At 48.5% G+C, this 25,751-nt stretch overlaps 1 protein-coding gene across 1 annotated transcript; it reads left to right on the forward strand.

Moving 5' to 3' along the window:
• The first annotated feature begins 2,207 nt into the window (after nucleotides 1-2,207).
• LOC147107476 (uncharacterized) lies at nucleotides 2,208-14,559 on the forward strand. Its single transcript, XM_086006538.1, has 2 exons — nucleotides 2,208-3,505; nucleotides 10,433-14,559. The coding sequence occupies exon 2, from the start codon at nucleotides 10,693-10,695 to the stop codon at nucleotides 12,442-12,444; it is 1,752 nt and encodes a 583-aa protein (XP_085862664.1). The 5' UTR covers nucleotides 2,208-3,505; nucleotides 10,433-10,692; the 3' UTR covers nucleotides 12,445-14,559.
• Nucleotides 14,560-25,751: the final 11,192 nt, after the last annotated feature.

The raw sequence follows: 25,751 nt of genomic DNA on the forward strand, positions 1-25,751 counted from the left end.
GGAGCCGCCTTTGGCACTGCTGCTCAGTCATGTTGAGGTAGCTGACCCTGTGTCTGTAGACCCTGTTTGGGGGGTATCTCCTGCGCCAACGGGCTTCCATGCGCTGGCCCCTTCTGGCCTGTGCTGCCTCAGGTGGGTGAGCAGCAGCCTGTCGCTCCTGCTCCTGCTGCTGCTGTCGCTGCTGTTGCTGGTGCTGCTGTTGTTCCTGGTTCTGCTGCTGCCACGCCTGGTGCTGGAGGTCCTCTAAATGCCAAGAAGGGAAGGAAAAAAAGACCTCCCATACTTCTGGTAGATGCCTCAGTTGAGGAAGCGCTGAGTGAGGGTCGCGAGAGGCGTTTCGCAGGAGTTCACACTGGAGAAGTGTGTGAGGCTCCAACCTTTCACAGCTGTGGTTAAGCCTGGTAAAAGTTGCCCCAGGCCTGAGACAACAAAGTCCTGCCACCTGCAAATGATGACTGATCAAATCTCCTCTTTAATGGTTGACCTGCAGCTGATAGTCAGCAAGCCAATAGTGCTCACGCCAGGTTTCACAGGCGTGATCCCCACCAGGCGTGTTTTACGTGGGAAAAGGGTTAAACAGGCAAGGGCCTGTTAAAATGGGATTATAAAGGCCAATTATTGCTGTTTAAGGGCCCTAAAGACCAGTCCCGCCTGTTGCAGGCGGGACTGATTCAGGACCATCAGACACACCTGGGTTAAAATGGCTACGTGTCGGGAACCAGGCGGGGGAGGTCCCGACCCCCAGGTTTTGCAATTTTAACCCCCCACACGCCTCAAAGCCCACCTGATGGCTGAGTTAAAATTAAGCCCTCTGCGTCTACCGCCCTCTGAGGAAGAGAGTTCCAAAGACTCACGACCCTCTGTGAGAATTTTTTTTTCCTCATCTCTGTCTTAAATGGGCGACCCCTTATTTTTAAACAGTGACCCCCCTAGTTCTAGAGCCTCAAAATCTGGTTGGTGGACTTATTGCCCCTTAATGCCAATGGCCCGACCACCGTCATTTTGAATAGAACATTTACTTGGGACACCGGAGCATTCGCCTGTTTCAGGTGTTAGGCTTCTTGATTATGCAAACTGTGGCCTTATGACACATTTAGGACCCTGACTACAATTTTAAGGGACACATGGGTGGAGTGTGTGTAGGTTCCTCCCAGGTATCCTGGTGTTAAGCAGCCAAAGTAATGGTCCTTAAAGGGCCCACTGCTGGCTGCTCCAAAAACTGACCCAAAACTTTTTCAACGTTACATTTTTGTGGAGCCAGATAAGAAGGAGCACTTCTCCTCGCTCCACAAAAATACTGTAGGCTGCTGCCGGCCCACACCCTCCCCCTCCACTCCCAGAACCTACCTACGGGCTAGTCGAAGCACCTCAGACCCAAAACCAGTAAGCTGCATTGGTTCGTCTATTTGGGCCTCAAAATGGTTCTGGCCTCGTTGACCACGGAATGGGCAACCGGCCGGTGCGCTCAGCTGGTCAGCCACCCAAATGTTAAAATCTCCCCGAATATCTCCAGTTTTACAATGCTGTACGTGATGTATATTATTAGTTGTATTCCATAACATGAGCGATAGTTTCAACGTGTCTGTGAAGTACAACAATATTTAAATAATCTTTCCAAATGGAAAAATATAGGCTAAGTGAAATATCTATTGCAATATTTATTCAATTCAATTCATTTCAATTCAATTTTATTTGTCATATATGCAGCAGACGTGTGTACTGCACAATGAAATGTTGATTTTTAGGAGTCCTCCCAACATTGGAATAAATATGGCATAACAATGATAAAATACTAATAGAAATACAGTAATAATAAATAAAACAACAGTAATAAATAATAATAAATTATACGTTCATGAGTCATGGCCTGGGGGTAGAAGCTGTTTCGATACCCACTGGTACGAGACCGTATGCTTCGGTATCTCTTACCGGACGGGAGCAGCGCGAAGAGGTTGTGGCTGGGGTGGCTTGCGTCTTTAATGATTCTCAGGGCCTTCCCCCGGCACCTCTCGGGGTAGATATCCTGGACAGCAGGTAGTTTAATTCCTATAGTATGTTGTGCAGCTTTCACCACCATCTGTAGAGCCTTGCGGTCTGTGGCGGTTCAGTTGCCATACCAGGTAGTGATGCAGCCGGACAGTCAGTATAATATAATATAAATATATAATATTTATATTACATTTGTCAAGCTCAGAATCTAACTGCATTACACCCAATCAAACAGGTATACAGATAGTATTTTTCAATAGGGGTAGAGTTGGCCAACCAGCATTACCTGAGCTGCATTTAGTCCTTTTGTGACTGAAGCAAGGTTCTTTGCACGCAATCCAAAAGTGAGAGATGCAGATTAGCTACTGTAAGATTCGAAAATTTTTCATTATATAATCACACAAGACAACAGGATTAATAATACAGCTTTATTGACCAAAAGAAGCTTGTACAGATAAAACCTTTGATAAAAGGGCATACAAAATGGCCGCCGGACCTCGTGATCAGTTTCTTGAACCATTTGATTTCTGTTACTGCAAGCCAGACAGGCTTGTGGATTGAGAGCAGTAAGCCCGCGAAAGCCAGTATCGGGAAACCGAAACTCAGGGAAATGGGCATACATATTCAATTGGATTCTAAGTACAAGACAGTTTCAGGCAACAGGATGGGGCCCATCAAGATATGGGCGGACAATGAATGAACATTTAAACCCATTTAATGTACAAAGGAAAAACCGTTTAACAGCCATCAAGGGAAATCTCCAGACCGATCAATATGCGAACCGAGTTACGGTGACAAAGTAAAAGACATTATCAGCCAGGAAGGCCAGTTAAGCTATCACCGGCTCCGTTACAAGACAAAGCACCCCTGCAGAGATTTCTGCCCGCCAAAAATATTACAAAGACTGGAATATGATCTGGCGGGAGATAAGGCTGGCCCAAAAGTGTATAACTGTGGATTTCGAAAAGTCCATCAGCGCCTCTTCTACCTCGGTAGCTTCGGAATTCGATCAGGACGTTTCTTCTTTTAAAGACGCTTCGGACGGACATTTCGGAAAAGGACAACGTGGTCGGTGTTCAGCCAGACAAAGCTCGGCCACGACGGGAAGACGACGAGGGTGGCCCGGGTACCGTTGTCGGGAGATCATCGACGACCCAGGCCGAAGAAGAAGACACCCTCAGGAAAACCGACGATCCAGGCCGGAGGAAAAGGACATTCCGGGCCTAGCACTCCCCTGCCTCAACATCCCATTCTCGGGGTTTTTCCTCACTGGACTCTCCCATGTGCATCCAGTTATTCAACTTCACATCGGTGGCAGAGACTGCTCCATGAATCCAAATCCACAACAGATTTAACTGATTCATCCTTGACGAGTGCTCATCAAGGCCGTGTCCGCTGCCTCATCGCCGGAGAGAGAGAGAGAAAAACAAGCTGCGCCAGAAGTTTCCAAATCCACGTGACGACGGAAAGCTGTGCCGAAAGGCTGCGAACCCCCTCTTTTGCGAATCTGAAAGTGGTGAGCATGATCCCGAGTTCCTCAAGTCGAAACTTAGTTTAGGTATAAAGGGAGGGAGAGGGTAAGGGTAATCGTAATGCGTACCCCCTTTTTCGATGTGCCGTGTGTTTCCCATTTTCATGGAATCAAGTTTATAGATATGTGCATGCTTATAGTCGCTTTGATTTATGCTTATGATATGTATTTTGTAATGCTGCAAACTGTTTAATAATAAAAGCATCCATTCCGTGCTATTCAACCTGGTCTATTGAGTCTTTCTCTGCACTACAGTTCCCTGCACCTAAGTCCAAGGTCTAGAACCGTAGGGAAGAGTGGGTCGAACCACTCAAGGGTAATTATTGCACGAAGCCTGGTAGGAGGCCAGAACGAGCAAGAGAAACCCCCTACAGAAATGGCGACCGCGGCAGGACCTTGGCAGCAGGAATGTAGCGTGTTAGATCAAGGTTTGAATAAACGAAATGTGATGGATGAGAGGATAGCGGATTATGTTTTTGGGAAGGTGAACCTTACAAAACAGTAGATATCTGACCTGTTAAGAGATAGGCGCTCGCTAGACGCAGCCATCAAGTGGACAGAAAGCAAAGAGCACAAAAGATCTGTAGAAAAGGCGGTCTGGCTGATGTGTTACAAGAAGCAAGTCCAGCTTTTGGACCAGGTCGTTGTAGCACAGACAGCCCAGATCAAAGGGCTGCTTACAGAAGTAGAGGAAAAGGTTGCGGGAGGTCAGAAACTGATTCAATCGCTTAACGCGCAGAATCAGGAACGCCAATCCGCAACTCACCGCCATGAGACCCGGATAGAGTATTTGGAATGTCAGGTCATTGAGGCCAAGGCCAGTGAAGGTAGAATGAGAGAGAGGTGTTTCCGCCTAGCCAAGCAGGTAGCGACACAGGAGGAAAGTATCTTGGGGGCCAGGGCAGCCTATAAGATGGCCATGCAGGATAGGTCTGAGAACACCGACCATAGCGCTTGCCACCGGGAGCTAGAGGACCTGAGAACGGCCCTAGCCAAGGCAAACGGATTGGTGTGTCTCATAAACCCGCCAGCGAGCCAGCTACTGTTAGCCAAGGAATCCAAAAGACCGATTCCACAAGAGACAGTTAGGGTACCAACCCCCGAGCCCTCAGCACCTCCTGCCTATGATGAGTCTTGGACTCCGGGGAAGGAAATGGAGGAGTCGGACACAGGGGTTCTTGAGGTAGAGCAACACCAGGTAGTAGGGTCGGGACCGGCGCCGATGTGTCCCACGCGACACCAGAGGCTCGGTCCGAACGAAGATGATGGCGCGGATGGACCCCTTGTGAATCAGATCATAATGCCCCATAGCGCACGACAGCTAAGGGAAATGATCAGTAGCATCCCAAAACTCTCCGAGTCAGGAGATCCCTCAGTGCATTTTCGGGACGTGGAGCAAACCGCAGCAGTTAACGACTGCGACGGGGCCGAAATGTCCAAAATGCTGCTGTTCTCCCTGGACAGCTCGCTCCTCCAATGTCTCCCTGACGAGAGCAAGAGAGGGTGAAAAATGTATGAGGAGATACGGAATGAGATCCTGGAGATTATAGGGGAGGGTGATGGAAGTCCGTTCCTCCGGTTGGAAAGGACGATACAGCTAGAGGGAGAACCCCCACGGGTTTTCGCCGGAAGGTTGTGGCCAGTGTACCGGCGCAGCTGCCCGGGAGGACCGGACCGGAACGCGCTAAATGATGACCAAAGGGCTCATTGGCTCCGGTGTCTGGTCGCCAATTGCTTGCCGCCGGTGAGGGAGCAGGCCAAAGCATGGTTTGACCCCACTAACCCCCGCTCCACGGAGGAAGTAGTACTAGATCAGCTCACGATAGGTTACAGGAACAACAAGAGTAGGAATGTGCCTTCCTCAAAGGGAAAGGTGCATGAGGCGAGGCCTGCAGCTCCTGCTAAAAAGGAATGGCATCAGGAGGGGAATCGCACCCCCCAAGCCAAGAGCAGTTGTTACGGGTGTGGAAAGGAGGGTCATTGGCGCCGGGACTGTAGAAATCCGTGGAAGGATAATAGAGGGAAATTTCCCACAGTCCAAGCCCAAGCCCAGACCGCTGCCCCAGCACCAGCCCAAAACCAAACCGTAGCTCCTGCCCCAGCACCAGCCCAAAACCAGACCGTAGCTCCTGCCCCAGCACCAGCCCAAAACTAAACCGTAGCTCCTGCCCCAGCACCAGCCCAAAACTAAACCGTAGCTCCTGCCCCAGCACCAGGAGCTGGTGCAGTTGTGGATCCCGCTGCGATTGAGTCGATTTTACAGACAATGCGGTCTCTAATGACCTTGCAGGGGAAGGTGGCAGTTGTCAACAACCCTGTTGCTCCCCCAGCCCCAACCGCAGCGCCCCAATGACTGAAGCCCGCGCAGCCCGTCTACCTGTGTCCGCTCCGTTATGATGCGTGGAGAAGACCCGTTGTGGAGATGGAGGTGGAGAAGGAAAAGGGTAGTTACCTGTTGGATACGGGAGCATCATGCACCGTGATCCACACGGCTAAGCCTTTTGCCTCACCTCTATCTACCCAGGCTCCATTCTCAGTAGCGGGTTTCACAGGCAGAGAACAGGCTGGCGCGTACTCCATCCCGCTCTCCATTCATTTGGGAGCACTCCACACCACATGGACGTGCATCCTATTGAAGTGGAATGAGGGGGGTGGGAAAGGCATCCTCGGGGCTGATTTCTTGGTGGAACACGGAATCCTCGTGGACCTTAGAAATCACTGTCTCTGGGGAGCCGAGAATGGGTTAGGTAAGGTAGTTGCGATCCCAGGGAAGGGAGAAAAGGGGACCCTGTGCACCATGAAGCCGTCAGGGGGTTACGACCTCGAGCTTCTGGTCGCGGACGTCCCAACGGACTTGCAAGCGTTTGTGTCGGACAATCTGACCGCGTTTGCCACCCACAAGCACAACTGTGGGAGGGTCACCGGGTTTGAGGTCAGCGTAGACGGGGACCCCATGATCCGGCCCCAAAAGCAGTATAACTTCCCCAAGGAGGCAGAACCCGACATGGAGACAGCAATATCTTCCTTGGTGCAGCAGGGCGTGTTGAGACAAATAGCCACTCACGTGAACTCCCCATTATGGCCGGTAAAGAAGCCGGACAATTCGTGGAGGGCCACGGTGGACTATAGAGTCCTCAACAGTAACATCCCAGCCTGCGCGCCCATGGTAGCAGCAGTTGCCGACCTAATAGGGAGTATTCCAGCATCCGCGACCACGTTCACAGTGTTGGATATCTCGAACGGTTTTTGGTCCATTCCGTTGCGGCGGGAGGATCAGTACAAGTTTGCCTTTACTTTTAAAGGGCAACAGTACACTTGGAACTGCTTGCCACAGGGTTTTCACAACAACCCCAGCATTTTCCATCAATGCATGGCGGGAAGTTTAAAAGAATTTAGCCAACCCAATCAGATAGTGCAGTATGTGGACGACTTACTCCTGTTCACGGACTCAAGGGAGGAGCACGGCCCACTATTAGCCGAATTATTAGAACTGCTAGAAAGGAAGGGTTTCAAAGTAAACCCAAAGAAAGCACAGATCAGCCAGCAGGAGGTGAAATTCCTGGGTCTGGCCATCCGCGCTGGAGAAAGGGCCATAGATAAGGCTAGACGGGAATCGGTGCAAGATCTACCGATCCCTAACACAGTAACGGGTGTAAGGTCCTTTTTGGGGTTGACCGGGTACTGCAGGGATTTCATCGAGGACTATGCAGCCACAGCAGCCCCGCTACTCTGACTCTTACACAAGGGAGTCGAGTGGTCTTGGGATGAGGGGTGTCAGGCAGCATTCGAGAAGTTGAAAAGGGATCTGCAGACCGCGCCAGCCTTAGGGGCCATAGATGGGGGAGAGGAGTTCTTCCTGGAAGTAGCCGCTAGTGGGGACAGCCTGAGCGCCGTGCTGCTCCAGGAGCGACACGGCAAGCTGAGACCAGTGGTCTATTCCTCCAGGGTACTCACGGATGTGGAGAGGAGTTTTTCCAATTGCGAACGGCATCTCCTGGCCACGCATTGGGCTGTGAACAGATCAGTGATCTTCACAGGAACCTCTCCCATCACTCTCCTCACCCATCACACCCCCATAAAGATGCTTCTGGATGGAAGGATTAAGGATGGGACTGTAAGCAGCGCCCGGATTGCGTGCTGGACCCTCCTCCTTTCCCAGATGGATCTCAAAGTTAAAGGTCTCTGCGAGCCGAAGCTCGCAGCCAACATGGTACATCCCGGAGCAGCCCATCGGTGTTCCGTCGAAGGGGTATGGGAGGTTAACATAGGTTTACGGGCCGGGATACACCCCACAGGCCGCGAGATCTATGTAGACGGTTCCAGCACGGTATCTGCTGGCGAACGACTCACAGGGTGTGGAGTTTACGACCCTGCGGCAAACATTGCCTTGGCAATTAAGCTCCCCAGCACTATGAGCGCACAACAAGCTGAACTGTCCGCGGTGGCGTACGTGGTCACCCACCCCGAAATCTTCCCGACCCCATACACTATTTGCTCGGACAGCATGTTCACGTGCAATTTGTGTACGGAATACCTCGCCATCTGGTCCCGCCGCGGATATACCTCCGCGGACGGACGGCCTTTAACAGTTAAGCCCTTGCTGGAAAAGATCCTGGCAGCTGTGGGGGAGGAAGGGGAGGTGTTCATCCACAAGGTGAAGGCTCATTCCACCACAGAACCCCGCAGTCAGGGCAACCAGCAGGCGGATGCGCTAGCCAGGGAGGGTGCCCGCAACGGCATTCTCTGGGACCCCTATGGACCCGGACCCGTGGCGGCGATCCAAGGCGGGGAGGGGACTCCAGGGAACACAGGGGTGACACCGCCCCTAGACCTAAAAACCGTCCAGACCCTGGATCCCGCCCTCAAAACGGTCCTCAAAGCCATTACTGAGGGCAAGCAGGTAGAGGATCCGTACAGTACGGCAGCCCTCTCAGTAAAGGAAGGCATGCTGTTCCGAGAGGAGCAGTGGGTTGTGCCGCAGCAGCGCCGGAGGGAATTCCTTCAACTGGCCCATGAGGGTCCAGGGGCAGGACACCCCGGGCCTGAGGTTACTTGGCAACGGGTAGAGCAGGCGGGATGGTGGCCGGGACTTAGAGACGATGTCCGCGAGTTCTGTGCGAGCTGTCTTGTGTGCACTGCAAACAACCCAGACCCCCAGAAAAGGAAGGTGCCCATGGGACACATCAGGAGGGTAGAGGGACCGTGGCAGTCGATTCAGGTCGACTACATAGGGCCCCTGCCCGCCGCCCAGGGCGGGTATAAGTATTGCCTTGTTCTGGTGGATGTGTTCACCAAATGGGTAGAAGCTTTCCCGTGCAGAACAGCTACGGCACTGGGTACTGCCAAGATCTTGATCCGGGAAGTGTTCTCACGGTGGGGACTTCCCCATTTTGTTGAGTCCGATCAAGGGAGTCAGTTCACCGGTCAAGTGATGCAGAACACCCTCATGCTCATGGGCATTGAAGGGAAGTGGCACGTAGCGTACAATCCCCAGTCATCCGGGATTGTTGAGCGCATGAACCGGACCCTCAAGGAAAAGCTGAGGAAAGAGACAATGGGCTCGCCCCAGAAATGGGCGGAGGTCCTGCCTTTAGTCCTCATGGGGATCCGAGCCAGCCAGTCCAAAAGTACGGGGTACTCCCCGCACGAATTAATGACTGGGAGGATCATGCGAACACCCACCCATGTACTAGCCCCAGTGCTCACTGAGGGCCAACTCCAAGAGGTGAAACGAGACAAGTTCGTCCAGACCCTTTTGGAGCGCCTGAAACAGATTTATGGGCAGGCGGCTGGGAACATGGGGAGGCAGCATCAGGGCAATCGACTGTTGCTGGAACCTCGTAAGCAACAAGAGTGGGAAGTCGGAGACCAGGTCATGGTTAGGAACTATGCCTGGGTGGGGAGTTTTGAACCACTGTACATGGGGCCTTACAGTATTGTAGACAAGGCCAGCCCCATGGTTTATGCAGTGAAGCTGCCCCGACATACAAAATGGTTTCACATTAACCAGTGCAAACTGTTTAAGGCGGGTGCACAAGGGCCAACAACAGTGGCCAGGTCTGAGGACAAAAATCCCCAGCCTGCGACAGAGTCACAGACCACACAGGCTGGAACAGTGGCCTGCGTAAAGGGAGGAGTCATCCCATTGGAGTGGGAGGTCTCCCCCCTGATTTGGGATTCGGACGGGGAGGAGGCCGAACAGCTCGACCCCGCCCTTGACCCGATCACGGAGGAGGATGAGTCAGAGGACGAAGATTCCGCCCTCGACTCAAGCTCAGGGGAGGTACGGATTGGGGGAGGAGACTCACTACCTGTAGGGACAAGTGAGGTGGAGTCGGATACCACAAATCCCGGCCCCGGGGGGGCGGAGCCAGAGGGAAGGGAGCCGGAGCCGGCAGCTGTGGTGGGACCACAGGCTGTGACGGTGAAAGTCCCAACCCCCGGTCCGTCAGCCCTGGGAGCCTCACCCAAGGCAGCCCCTCGTAGGTCGACTCGAAAGCCCCAGCCCAGAAAGCAATGGTCCAACTCTCCCTATCTTCCCCAACCTCGATACAGAGCAGCCCGAGAAAGGCACGATTCCCATTCAGCAGCGACAGGCTGCGGGGGATCAAAGCAAAAGGTCAGTGCAGCCCCGCCACAGGAAGCGGCGCGCTGCAGCCCTCACAGGAATTAGGTAGGCCGCCCGAAGGAGGGCGGCGCTGTATATAGGTTTAGGTGATGATGTTAAGTATAAGTCATTTTAATGTTAGTTTAAGATGGGTAAAGTTTGAAATGACGGAATGCTTAAAGGATAGTTTTCAAAGTCTGCCCAGTATGTGTGGTTGTTTGGAAGCGGGGTCAAGGGACCCGCGCGTCTGTTTAATTAAGCCAGCACCTATTGGGAGCCTGGCTACATCATCTTGTCGATTACAGGAACCAGGGATACAATGGAAAGGATTCTCGCAGGGATCGCGGTGATCGGGTGCAGGCTGGCCTACCGGGGCCGCACCAAGGACGTCATCGTATTCGGGTGTTCTGGGGACACAGCCCCCATCGCGACGGATGGGACGGGGAAGCGAGAGGTTGAGGAAACCGCCACCTACTTCCACCAAGGGAGATGGCCAGGATGGCTGGGGACCAATTCTACGGAATACTCCAGCAATTTCGGTTTCGCCTACCAAGAGACTTCATGAATGTGCCCTCGGGTGAGGATCCTTGCACCCAGAGTCAGCGTTACCGTGGGAAAGAAGATCTGTTTGGTGTGTAATGGGAACGTACCACTAAGTCGATGGTGGTGGTTACGAAAGCTGGGAAAGGACATGAAAAACTCTACTATCAAGTGGGAGCGACTGGGTAACAATACCCATCGGACAATTACGGGGACTCATGGACAATTATGTGTGTGTTGGGACAAATGGTGGGAACCAGGTGAAGGAATATATGTCTGTATGTGGGGTTCGAAACGCGTCTGCCCCAAGGGCGTATCCATCTTTTTCCAGAGGCAGTGGCAGGACGAAGGAAAGGGGATGAGATGGGATGTCAGCACTCGGGCGTGCGGAGCCCCATACTCCCCAATTCCGGTAAACGCCACTGAACTCATCACCCGCCCACGCAAGCCCCTGCCCACGATCCCGGTAGCACTAGCCCAGAAGGAAGGGTGCCCCACCACCACAAAGGGACCCGGGAACGGTTTAGTATTGGTACCCACCGGTCAGGTGCTGTACCAAGGGGTACACTACGCGGTGGCCTCAATGATTTTAAACCTCACTGAGGTACGATTGCCGGAGTGGTGTCCCAGGGAGACGGAACAGTTGTACCAGGTACTGTTAACCCGAATGTTCAGACAATTTTACGAGTTTGACTTTGCCGACATCGACAAGGCCAAATTATACACCACACCACAGGAAGTTTTGGATCGGGTAGGGAGGCAAAGAAGGGGTACTGTAAATGACATTTTCACTACTTTTAACACCGGAACGTCTGTTGTCAACGCTCTAGACAACGTGGAGCTGCAGGCACAGATCAATGGTTTAAAAACCCAGTTGAGGAACATACTGACAAGCGAAAATAAGGTAGTGGGTTCTGAGCTGCATGAAGACCAAGCCATGACACTACACTTAAAGGAAATAATTGCTGAGCTGGAGAAGCACGCTAGGACAGTAAATGCGCTCATTAAGGAGGATCGGAATGCGTCCGATCAGGCTGCGCAGAACGAGGCTTGTGTGCTATACGGGGCGTGGTTACTGGGCGAGGGCCGGAGTAATCTGGAGGATTTAAAACAAGGTTTGGTCCCGTCCTGGATCAGCAACAAGCACTTGCAAGCGCTCCACCCTTTCGAGAACGCATTAAGTCCGTGCCAGCTCAAACTAGCTGCAGAGGCGTACCCAGTCCCAGTGGACTGCGGACGCTCGAATCACACTATCATGGGAATCATAATAAGGATGCCGGTGTTGGGTCCCGCAGCAAGGCCCGCCCCGGTATACAGGGTGGAGAACATTGGAGTCATTCAGGGGGGTGCGCACATTCGTTACGCAGTGGTCCCGCCTTATGTCATCAGATGGGAGCGTACGATGACAGGCACCGACCTCTCGGGGTGTCGTAGCCGGGGAGCACACATCATCCAGTGCCCCCAGCATTTGAATGCCTTTTTGAAACCACAGTGCGGGTTCAGAGCCGCTAGCGCGAAGCCGATAAATTGCACCATGGAGGCAATGGCAAAGAACCATGTGCCCCCGCAGGTGGCATATATCGGAGGTGGGACATACTGTGTCACCACTGCAGCGCCTCACTACCGCCATGGACAGCACGAGTGGTGTCCGGTCAGTGACAGCAGTTTCTGTTTCAAACCCAGGGCTGAAGTTCAAGTGGCACAACAATGGATTGTCCCCATACCTGCACCCTCCACCGTTCACCTCACTGTAAAAGAGAATTTCACGGACTTGTAGCGATTCGTCACGCATTTTGGTTATGTCATTCCCCCTCTCCCCGAACACCTCACCAAGATTTTAAAAGCCGTTATAGTTTCACAGAAACATTTCTACACACTGGAGCAGAAGACAATAGAGATAGGAAAAGACATATTGGATATAGTCACCCCACAATGGTGGGACCTGTTCACCAATATAGAGATCCCGGCCTGGATTAGAATAGCATCCCACATCCAAGTAGTGTGTCAGGTTTTAATTGTAATATTTTTATTGTTCATGCATTGCAAGAGAGGCAAACGCCTCCAGAGGCACGAGAACACAGGAGAATGGAGAGAACGCTATGTACGAGTGGGGGAGGAGGACACCCCAGTGTAAACAGCTAGCGTTAAAAGTTAAAAGGCATCCCTCCATTTTTAGATGTTCAGATACTGCAGGGTTTAAGTGTGTGAATATTGTAATGTTATAGCCGTTTGGTGAAGTTTGTTTTTTTGATTAATAAAAGGTGTATGCAGGTGGTGCAAGGAGCATTGGGCCCTTCACATCTGAAAGATTAATGTGTTATAGTTTAAGGTAATACTGCCTATGATTGTCCAATTGTACACAAGGTAATTTTCTGAAATGGGAACTGCATGTGTCATGGGGTCATAGATAGTTAATTACCGGGAATGTTTGGATGTGAGGAATCGGGGAAAATTTGCTCCCCAAGGATTATTGATACTGTAAGCAAGCTATCAGTATCACAGGGGGGACTGTAAGATTCGAAAAATTTTCATTATATAATCACACAAGACAACAGGATTAATAATACAGCTTTATTGACCAAAAGAAGCTTGTACAGATAAAACCTTTGATAAAAGGGCATACAAAATGGCCGCCGGACCTTGTGATCAGTTTCTTGAACCATTTGATTTCTGTTACTGCAAGCCAGACAGGCTTGTGGATTGAGAGCAGTAAGCCCGCGAAAGCCAGTATCGGGAAACCGAAACTCAGGGAAATGGGCATACATATTCAATTGGATTCTAAGTACAAGACAGTTTCAGGCAACAGGATGGGGCCCATCAAGATATGGGCGGACAATGAATGAACATTTAAACCCATTTAATGTACAAAGGAAAAACCGTTTAACAGCCATCAAGGGAAATCTCCAGACCGATCAATATGCGAACCGAGTTACGGTGACAAAGTAAAAGACATTATCGGCCAGGAAGGCCAGTTAAGCTATCACCGGCTCCGTTACAAGACAAAGTGCCCCTGCAGAGATTTCTGCCCGCCAAAAATATTACAAAGACTGGAATATGATCTGGCGGGAGATAAGGCTGGCCCAAAAGGGTATAACTATGGATTTCGAAAAGTCCATCAGCGCCTCTTCTACCTCGGTAGCTTCGGAATTCGATCAGGACGTTTCTTCTTTTAAAGACGCTTCAGACGGACATTTCGGAAAAGGACAACGTGGTCAGTGTTCAGCCAGACAAGGCTCGGCCACGACGGGAAGACGACGAGGGTGGCCCGGGTACCGTTGTCGGGAGATCATCGACGACCCAGGCCGAAGAAGAAGACACCCTCAGGAAAACCGACGATCCAGGCCGGAGGAAAAGGACATTCCGGGCCTAGCACTCCCCTGCCTCAACATCCCATTCTCGGGGTTTTTCCTCACTGGACTCTCCCATGTGCATCCAGTTATTCAACTTCACATCGGTGGCAGAGACTGCTCCATGAATCCAAATCCACAACAGATTTAACTGATCCATCCTTGACGAGCGCTCATCAAGGCTGTGTCTGCTGCCTCATCGCCGGAGAGAGAGAGAGAAAAACAAGCTGCGCCAGAAGTTTCCAAATCCACGTGACGACGGAAAGCTGTGCCGAAAGGCTGCGAACCCCCTCTTTTGCGAATCTGAAAGTGGTGAGCATGATCCCGAGTTCCTCAAGTCGAAACTTAGTTTAGGTATAAGGGGAGGGAGAGGGTAAGGGTAATCGTAATGTGTACCCCCTTTTTCGATGTGCCGTGTGTTTCCCATTTCCATGGAATCAAGTTTATAGATATGTGCATGCTTGTAGTCGCTTTGATTTGTGCTTATGATATGTATTTTGTAATGCTGCAAACTGTTTAATAATAAAAGCATCCATTCCGTGCTATTCAACCTGGCCTATTGAGTCTTTCTCTGCACTACAGTTCCCTGCACCTAAGTCCAAGGTCTAGAACCATAGGGAAGAGTGGGTCGAACCACTCAAGGGTAATTATTGCACGAAGCCTGGTAGGAGACCAGAACGAGCAAGAGAAACCCCCTACAGCTACTATAAAGCATACACCATTTGTTCCATTCTATCTTGGCTAATAAATATATTTTGAATTAATCCTAATGTAAATCAATTTATTTTAGTCCAAGTGCGGCATCATATTGGTGTCAGAGCCTGTTGCATACTTGGCTCTTAAACAGTAAACCAACTGGGGTCCTGACAAAAGGGCAAATGGCAATCACACCACTGCTGTCACAAGCACAAGCACAAACCAAGCAGCATAAAAGAAGCCAGATGGTGTTATCTAGAGTGGAGGTCTGGCTAAAGGTTTATGGAATCAAGAAGTACTGTTGGCAATTGTGAGAGAAAGGAGTAAAAGTGAGAGAGGGGGAATGAGAGTGAGGGAAGGACTGAGACAAAGAGAAAGAGAGAGTGTGTGAGACAAGGAAAGGGAGGGGAAATCAGATGGGGAAGGAGCAAGAATGAGAAAGAGGAAAAGAGATAATGACATGGGGCTGGAATTTCCTGAATCACACTTACGCAGAAATTATGCCGAAATTTCGGCTACACAGAGATTGAAAGGACTTTGGTTAACTATAGCACAGGTCACAGTAAGAAAAAATTATGGGAGGGCTTTGCAAGGGTGAGCAGTAAATGTGAAACAGGTTAACAGGCAACACGTTGTGGCTAAATCTTGTCCCTCTACCTGGTACTGTTGTCTTTCCTTGCCAGATTAATAAAAGCATGCCATCTTTTCTCGCGTCTGTTCCAAGGTCCCACAGCTACTGTACACAGTTTGAACCTGGCTGCCTCTTTCTGCTGGCCATGCTGCTCTGTTGTCCTCGAGGGAGTGTGGCTCGGAGTGCCAAACAGTTCAAACATACATCGTGCAGCAGCACCTTCACTTCACCAGCCAACAAAGGGAGTCAAGTGCTGTGCCAATCTGTCACTTGCCCATAGACTCCATGCTATGCTTTCACATTGGGTTTGCCTTCCTTTGCAAGAGCTAGCCCCCAAACCCACACCCCACCCCGCAACCTTATACTGTAATAGGCTGTCACATGTGTAAGCACTGTTTTGAGCCTGTATAAAGGCTGAAATAATATATGGTCACTTACCTTGAATTGGCTACATCCCTTCAAATTTGAATTGGAACTTTCAATCATTTAGTCTCAAGGGATTTTCTGTCCGCCCCAGCCCAAACTCCCACTTTCAACCCTGCTTCTGACATCGCTGATTCGCCATTATGCTCTCTGCGGCGTATTCAAATTACTTTCCCAGGAAATTATAGCGTATGTTTGCAATCGGAAGATCGGGGCATGAAACAACGTAAGTTATGGCGTAAATTGCAGATCGCGCCATTCCAGGAACTTCTGGGCCATTTGATGATTGCAATATATCATTCATAGCGCATACTGCAAAATTGATCTTTAGCACCAACTATTTCATATTTCAATCACTTTTAAATTATTTGTGCTTGACGATATGGTAATGACATGCTGCTTTAAGCATACATTTTAGCAGTCAACATTTTGCAGGACAGATTATATTCACAAATACTATAAATGTATTTGACGGTATTTTGTGATGATGGAAATGTATACTACACCACTTTTGTATCTGCTATTGAGGCCATTAAAATATTGTTTGTGAACAGTGTAATAAATGTGTTGTTAATTAGCTTAATCTGTGCCTTGTTAGCTTCTTGTTTGCCTTCTTGATGCTGATAGATGTTGAAAGCAAAACTGATTTTTACTGATAGGTCACCGCCACAATCTCCATTCTCCAGCCATAGAAACATAGAAGATAGGAGCAGGGGTAGGCCATTCGGCCCCTCGAGCCTGCTGCGCCATTCAATAAGATCATGGCTGATCATCCAAATTCAGTACCCTGTTCCTGCCTTCTCTCCATATCCCTTGGTCCCTTTAGCCTTAAGAAATATATCCAACTCCTTCTTGAACATATTTAATGAATTGGCCTCTACTGCCTTCTTTGGCAGAGAATTCCACAGGTTCACCACTCTCTGGGTGAAGAAATTCCTCCTCATCTCTGTCCTAAATGGCTTACCCCTTATCCTTAGACTGTGACCCCTGGTTCTGGACTCCCCGACCATCGGGAACATCCTTCCAGCATCTTGTCTGTCTAGTCCTGTTAGAATTTTATAAGTTTCGATGAGATCCCCTCTCATTCTTCTAAACTCCAGCGAGTACAAGCCCAATTGACCCAATCTCTCCTCATATGTCATTCCTGCCATCCCAGGTATCAGCCTGGTGAATCTTCACTGCACTCCTTCCATGGCAAGAATATCCTTCCTCAGATAAGGCGACCAAAACTGCACACAATACTCAACATGTGGTCTCGTCAAGGCCCTGTGCAACTGCAGCAAGACATCCTTGTTCCTGTACTCAAACCCTCTCGCTACGAAGGCCAACATACCATTTGCCTTCTTAACCGCCTGCTGCATCTGCATGCTTACCTTCAGCAAATGGTGCACAAGGACGCCCAGGTCTCGTTGCACTTCCCCTTTTCCCAATCTATTGCCATTCAGATAATCATCTGCCTTCTTGTTTTTGATACCAAAGTGGATAACCTTGCATTTATCCACGTTATATTGCATCTGCCATGCTTCTGCCCAATCACCCAACCTGTCCAAATCATACTGGAGTTTCTCGGCATCCTCCTCACAGCACACACGCCCACCCAGCTTTTTGTCGTCTGCAAACTTGGAGATATTACATCTAGTTCCCTCGTCCAGATCATTAATATATATTGTGAATAGCTGGGGTCCAAGGACCAATCCCTGCGGTACCCCACTAGTCACTGCCTGCCACTCGGAAAAAGAGCCGTTTATTCCAAATCTTTGCTTTCTGTCTGCCAACCAGTTCTCTATCCAAGTCAATACCTTGCCCCCAATCCCATGTGCCTTAATTTTATACGCTAATCTCTTATGCGGGACCTTACCGAAAGCCTTTTGAAAATCCAAATACACCACATCCACTGTTTCTCCCTTTTCTATTTTACCAGTTACATCCTCAAAAAATTCCAGTGGATCAGTCAAGCACGATTTACCTTTTGTAAAGCCATGTTGACTTTGTCCGATCCGGTCACTTTTTTCCAGGTGCTCTGCTATTACATCCTTTATAATGGACTCTAGCATTTTCCCCACTACCGATGTCAGGCTTACCGGTCTGTAATTCCCCGTTTTCTCTCTACCACACTTTTTGAACAGTGGGGTAACATTAGCTACCCTCCAATCCATGGGTACTGTTCCAGAGTCTATTGAATTTTGGAAGATGACCAGCAATGCATCTATTATTTCTAGGGCCACTTCCTTAAGTACCCTAGGATGTAGATTATCAGGCCCTGGGGATTTATCGGCCCTCAATCCCATCAATTTCCCTAACACCATTTCCCTACAAATACTGATTTCTATCAGTTTCTCCCTTTCATTAGACCCTATGTTCCCCAACATCTTTGGGAGGTTATTTGTGCCCTCCTTTGTGAAGACAGAATCAAAGTATGTATTTAATTGGTCAACCATTTCTTTGTTCCCCATTATAAATTCCCCTGATTCTGACTGCAAGGGACCTACGTTTGACTTCACCGATCTTTTTCTCTTCACGTATCTATAAAAGCTTTTACAGTCAGTTTTTATGTTCCCTGCAAGCTTACTCTAATACTGTATTTTCCCCCTCTTAATTAATCCCTTTGTCCTCCTTTGTTGGATCCTAAACTGCTCCCAATCCTCAGAGTGGAAGAACTATAGTGATAGGGGACTCAATTGTAAGGGGAATAGATAGGCGTTTTTGCGGCCGCAATCGAGACTCCAGGATGGTGTGTTGCCTCCCTGGTGCAAGGGTCAAGGACATCTCGGAGCGGCTGCAGAACATTTTGGAGGGGGAGGGCGAACAGCTAGTTGTCGTGGTGCACATAGGCACCAATGATATAGGTAAAAAACGGGATTAGGTCCTAAAAGCAGAATATAGGGAGTTAGGAGGTAAATTAAAAAATAGGACCTCAAAGTTAGTAATCTCAGGATTGCTACCAGTGCCACATGCTAGTCAGAGTAGAAATAGGACGATATTTCAAATGAATATGTGGCTAGAGGAATGGTGCAAGGGGGAGGGATTCAAATTCCTTGAACATTGGAACCGGTTCTGGGAGAGGTGGGACCAGTACAAACGGGACGGTTTGCACTTGGGCAGGGCCGGGACCGATGTCCTAGGGGGAGTGTTTGCTAGTGCTGTTGGGGAGGGTTTAAACTAAAGTGGCAGGGGGTTGGGAACCTAAGCAGGGAGACAGAGGAAAGGGAAACAAGGAAAAAAGCAAAAGACAGGAAGGAGAAAAACAAAATTAGAAGGCAAAGAACTCAACGGTTTAAATCAAACATGGTCACAGTAAATAATAATTCATATAGGTCTGAGAGCATTAAAAAAAACAAGCCTGAAGGCTTTGTGTCTTAATGGAAGGAGCATTCGGAACAAGGTGGATGAATTAACTGCGCAAATAGAGGTAAACGAATATGATTTGATTGGGATTACAGAAACATGGCTCCATGGTAGCCAAGGCTGGGAACTCAACATCCAGGGGTATTCAATATTTAGGAAGGATAGGCAAAAAAGAAAGGGAGGTGGGGTAGCATTGCTGGTTAAAGAGGGGATTAACACAATTGAAAGGAAGGATATTAACTCTGATAATGCGGAATCTGTATGGGTAGAACTGAGAAATACCAAGGGGCAGAAAACATTAGTGGGAGTGGTATATAGACCTCCAAACAGAAAGACGGAGGTTGGGGATGGCATTAAAAGGGAAATTAGAGAAGCATGCAGTAAGGGCACAGCAGTCATCATGGGTGACTTTAATTTACATATAGATTGGGCTAACCAAATTAGTAAAAATACTGTGGAGGAGGAATTCCTAGAATGTTTACGGGATGGTTTGCTGGAACAATATGTCAAGGAACCAACCAGAGATCAGGCCATCTTAGACTGAGTATTATGTAATGAGAGAGGATTAATTAGCAATCTTGTTGTACGAGGCCCCTTGGGTCAGAGCGATCATAATATGATAGAATTCTTCATTAGGATGCAGAGTGAAGTAGTTGACTCGGAGACTAGGGTCCTGAATTTAAATAAAGGAAACTACGATGGTATGAGGCGCGAATTGGGTAGGATTGATTGGGGAATGTCACTCAAGGGGTTGACAGTGGATAGGCAATGGCAAACATTCAAAGACATCATGGATGAACTACAGAAGTTGTTCATCCCAGTTTGGGATAAGAATAAAACAAAAAGGGTGACTCAACCGTGGCTAACAAGGGAAATTAGGGATAGCATAAGATCCAAGGAGAGGGCATATAAATTGGCCAGAAAAAGCAGTAACCCTGAGAATTGGGAGCAGTTTAGGATTCAACAAAGGAGGACAAAGGGATTAATTAAGAAGGGGAAAATAGAATATGAAAGTAAGCTTGCAGGGAACATAAAAACTGACTGTAAGAGCTTTTATAAATATGTGAAGAGAAAAAGATTAGTGAAATCAAGTGTGGGACCCTTGCAGTCAGAAGCAGGGGAAATTATAATGGGGAACAAAGAAGTGGCCGACCAATTAAATGCATATTATGGTTCTGTCTTCACAAAGGAGGACACAAATAACCTCCCAGAGATGTTAGAGAACATAGGGTCTGATGAGAGGGAGGAACTGAAAGAAATCAGTATTTGTAGGGAAATGGTGTTAGGGAAATTGACGGGATTGAAGGCCGATAAATCCCCAGGGCCTGACAATCTACATCCTAGGGTACTTAAGGAGGTGGCACTAGAAATAGTAGATGCATTGCTGATCATCTTCCAAAATTCGCTGGAATCTGGAACTGTACCCATGGATTGGAGGGTAGCTAATGTTACCCCACTATTCAAAAAGGGTGGTAGAGAGAAAGCGGGGAATTACAGACTGGTAAGCCTGACATCGGTAGTGGGGAAAATGCTAGAGTCCATTATGAAGGATGTAATAGCTGAGCACTTGCAAATCAGTGACAGGATCGGACAAAGTCAACATGGATTTACAAAAGGTAAATCGTGCTTGACTAATCTACTGGAATTTTTTGAGGATGTAACTGGGAAAATAGATAAGGGAGAACCAGTAGACGTGGTGTATTTGGACTTTCAAAAGGCTTTCGATAAGGTCCCGCATAAGAGATTAGCGTGTAAAGTTATGGCACATGGGATTGGGGGCAAGGTATTGACTTGGATAGAGAACTGGTTGGCGGACAGAAAGCAGAGAGTAGGAATTAACGGGCCTTTTTCCGAGTGGCAGGCAGCGACTAGTGGGGTACCGCAGGGATCGGTCCTTGGACCCCAGCTATTCACAATATACATTAATGATCTAGATAAGGGAACTAGATGTAATATCTCCAAGTTTGCAGACAACACAAAGCTGGGTGGGCGTGTGTGCAGCGAGGAGGATACCGAGAAACTCCAGGATGATTTGGACAGGTTGGGTGATAGGGCAGAAGCGTGGCAGATGCAATATAACGTAGATAAATGCGAGGTTATCCACTTTGGTGTCAAAAACAGAAAGGCAGACTATTATCTGAATGGCAATAGATTGGGAGAAGGGGAAGTGCAACGAGACCTGGGTGTGCTTGTGCACCAGTCGCTGAAGGTAAGCATGCAGGTGCAGCAGGCGGTGAAGAAGGCAAATGGTATGTTGGCCTTCATAGTGAAAGGGTTTGAGTACAGGAGCAAGGATGTCCTGCTGCAGTTGTACAGGGCCTTGGTGAGACCATACCTTGAGTACTGTGTGCAGTTTTGGTCGCCTTATCTGAGGAAGGATGATCTTGCCTTGGAAGGAGTTCAGCGAAGATTCACAAGGCTGATCCCTGGGATGGCAGGAATGACGTATGAGGAGAGATTGGGTCGATTGGGCTTATATTCGCTGGAGTTTAGAAGAATGAGAGGGGACCTCATCGAAACTTATAAAATTCTGACAGGTCTGGACAAACTAGATGCAGGTAGAATGTTCCCGATGGTTGGAGAGTCCAGAACCAGGGGTAATAGTCTAAGGATAAGCCATTTAGGACAGAGATGAGGAAGAATTTCTTCACCCAGAGAGTGGTGAACCTGTGGAATTCTCTACCACAGAAGGCGGTTCAGGCCAAGTCTTTAAATATATTCAAGAAGGAGTTAGATATAAAGGTATCAAGGGATATGGGGAGAAGGCAGGTACGGGGTACTGAGTTTGGATGATCAGCCATGATCTCATCGAATGGCGGAGCAGGCTCGAGGGGCCGAATGGCCTACTCCTGCTCCTATCTTCTATGTTTCTATGTTTCTGGCCAATTTATATGTCCTCCCCTTGGATCTTATGCTATCCCTAATTTCCCTTGTTAGCCATGGTTGAGTCACCTTTTTTGTTTTATTTTTATGCCAAAATGGGATGAACAAATTCTGTAGTTCATCCATGAGATCTTTGAATGTTTGCCATTGCCCATCCACCGTCAACCCTTTGAGTGACATTCCCCAATCAATCCTACCCAACTAGCACCTCATACCATCGTAGTCTCCTTTATTTAAATTCAGGACCCCAGTCTCTGAGTCAACTATTTCACTCTCCATCTTAATGAAGAATTCTATCATATTATGATCGCTCTGACCCAAGGGGCCTTGTACAACAAGATTGCTAATTAATCCTTTCTCATTACATAATACCCAGTCTAAGATGGCCTGATCTCTAGTTGGTTTCTCGACGTATTGGTCCAGGAAACCATCCCGTATACACTCCAGGAATTCCTCCTCCACAGTATTGTTACTAATTTGATTGGCCCAATCTATATGTAGATTAAAGTCACCCATGATAACTGCTGTGCCCTTATTGCACGCTTCTCTAATTTCCCATTTAATGCCATCCCCGACCTCCGCATTACTGTTTGGAGGTCTATATACCACTCCCACTAACGTTTTCTGCCCCTTGGTATTTCTCAGTTCTACCCATACAGATTCCACATCATCAGCGCTAATATATTCCCTTTCAATTGTGTTAATCCCCTCTTTAACCAGCAATGCTACCCCACCTCCTTTTCCTTTTTGCCTATCTTTCCTGAATATTGAATACCCCTGGATGTTGAGTTCCTAGCCTTGGCCACCCTGGAGCCATGATTCCGTAATCCCAATCATATCATATTCGTTTACCTCTATTTGTGCAGTTATTCATCCACCTTATTACGAATGCTCCTCGCATTAAGACACAAAGCCTTCAGTCTTGTTTTTTTAACACTCTTAGATGTTTTAGCATTATTATTTACTGTGGCCATGTTTGATTTAAACCCTTGATTTCTCTGCCTGTCACTTTTGTTTTTCTCCTTCCTGTCTTTTGCTTTTATCCTTGTTTCCCTTTCCTCTGTTTCCACACTTAGGTACCCAACCCGCTGCCATTTTAGTTTAAACCCTCCCCCAGAGCATTAGCAAACACTCCCCCAGGACATCGGTTCCAGCCCTGCCCAGGTGCAAACCGTCCATTTTGTACTGGTCCCACCTCCCCCAGAACCGGTTCCAATGTCCCAGGAATTTGAATCCCTCCCCCTTGCACCATTCCTCTAGCCACGTATTCATCTGAAATATCCTTCAATTTCTACTCTGATTAGCACGTGGCACTGGTAGCAATCCTGAGATTACTACCTTTGAGGTCCTACTTTTTAATTTACCTCCTAACTCCCTATATTCAGCTTTCAGGACCTCATCCCGGTTTTTACCTATATCCTTGGTACCTATATGCACCATGACAACTGGCTGTTCACCCACCCCTTCCAAAGTGTTCTGCAGCCGCTCTGAGACATCCTTGACCCTTGCACCAGGGAGGCAACACACCATCCTGGAGTCTCGTTTGCGGCCGCAGAAATGCCTATCTATTCCCCTTACAATAGAATCCCCTATTACCCTGGAAATAATAGATGCATTGCTGCTCATCTTCCAAAATTCGATAGACTCTGGAACAGTACCCATGGATTGGCGGGTAGCTAATGTTACCCCACTGTTCAAAAAGGGTGGTAGAGAGAAAAAGCCTGACATCGGTAGTGGGGAAAATGCTAGAGTCCATTATAAAGGATGTAATAGTAGAGCACTTGGAAAAAAGTGATTGGATTGGGCAAAGTCAACATGGCTTTACATAAGGTAAATCGTGCATGACTAATCCACTGGAATCTTTTGAGGATGTAACTGGTAAAATAGATAAGGGAGAACCACTGGATGTGGTATATTTGGATTTTCAAAAGGCTTTCGATAAGGTCCCGCAAAAGAGATTAGCGTGTAAAATTAAGGCACATGGGATTGGGGGCAAAGTATTGACTTGGATAGAGAACTGGTTGGCAGACAGAAAGCAAAGAGTTGGAATAAATGGCTCTTTTTTCGAGTGGCAGGCAGTGACTAGTGGGGTACCACAGGGATTGGTCCTTGGACCCAAGCTATTCACAATATATATTAATGATCTGGACGAGGGAACTAGATGTAATATCTCCAAATTTGCAGACGACACAAAGCTGGGTGGGCGTGTGTGCTGTGAGGAGGATGCTGAGAAATTCCAGGATGATTTGGACAGGTTGGGTGATTGGGTAGAAGCATGGCAGATGCAATATTACATGGATAAATGTGAGGTTATCCACTTTGGTGTTGAAAACAGGAAGGCAGATTAATGTCTAAATGGCAATAGATTGAGAGAAGGGGAAGTGCAACGAGACCTGGGTGTCCTTGTGCAACAGTCGCTGAAAGTAAGCATGCAGATGCAGCAAGCGGTTAAAATGGCAAATGGTATGTTGGCCTTCGTAGCGAGAGGGTTTGAGTACAGGAACAAGGATGTCTTGCTGCAGTTGTACAGGGCCTTGGTGAGACCACATCTTGAGTATTGTGTGCAGTTTTGGTCGCCTTATCTGAGGAAGGATATTCTTGCCATGGAAGGAGTGAAGTGAAGATTCAACAGGCTGATACCTGGGATGGCAGGAATGACGTATGATGAGAGATTGGGTCGATTGGGCTTGTACTCGCTGGACTTTAGAATAATGAGAGGGGATCTCATCGAAACTGACAAAATTCTAACAGGACTAGACAGACTAGATGCTGGAAGGATGTTCCCGATGGTCGGGGAGTCCAGAATCAGGGGTCAAAGTCTAAGGATAAGGGCCATGATGTGGAGATGCTGGTGTTGGGCTGGGGTGGACAAATGTGAGAAGTCACACAACACCAGGTTATAGTCCAACAGCTTTATTTGAAATCACAAGCTTTCAGAGCGCTGCTCCTTTGTCAGGTGAAGTAAAGAGATGCATATAGGCACAGCATATATAGTCAGAGAACACTGCCAGATGATTACAGGTAATCTTTCTAACTTCCCTTTATCCCACCTCGGCAGAGAGATAATCACAGCAATCAAAGGTGTGGATGGTGTCCAAGCAGGTCAGTCAGGAAAACATTACATCAAAGAAAAATGAGGTGGGGTCACCAGGGGTCAAATGTTGTAGATGCTGGGGTCTGCATGAAAAACAAAAAACAGACAAAAAACATTTTTTTTGCTGGAAATCACAGCAGGTCCGGCCGCATCTGTGTAGAGAGAACAAGCCAACGATGACTCGAGTCTGGATGACTCTACGTCAGGTGGGGTTACATGTAGCGTGACATGAACCCAAGATCCCGGTTGAGGCCATCCTCATGAGTGCGGAACTTGGCTATCAGTTTCTGCTCGATGATTTTGTGTTGTCGTGTGTCTCGAAGACCGCCTTGGAGAATGCTTACCCGAAGATCGGAGGCTGAATGTCCTTGACTGCTGAAGTGTTCCCCGACAGGGAGGGAACACTCCTGCCTGGCGATTGTTGTGCGGTGTCCGTTCATCCGTTGTCGCAGTGTCTGTATGGTCACGCCGATGTACCATGCTCCGGGGGCATCCTTTCCTGCAACGTATGAGGTAGACAACGTTGGCCGAGTCACATGAGTATGTACCATGTACCTGGTGGGTGGTGTCCTCATGTGTGATGATGGTATCTGTGTTGATGATCTGGCATGTCTTGCAGAGGTTGCCGTGGCAGGGTTGTGTGGTGTCGTGGTCGATGTTCTCCT

Source organism: Somniosus microcephalus, chromosome 14, assembly GCF_052327205.1.
Source record: "Somniosus microcephalus isolate GS21.2 chromosome 14, FLI_Smic_1.0, whole genome shotgun sequence".
Lineage (NCBI taxonomy): Eukaryota > Metazoa > Chordata > Chondrichthyes > Squaliformes > Somniosidae > Somniosus > Somniosus microcephalus.

Coding starts and splice junctions, on each gene's coding strand:
- LOC147107476 (XM_086006538.1), top strand. CDS start 10,693: ATGTGCCCTCGGGTGAGGATCCTTGCACCCAGAGTCAGCGTTACCGTG.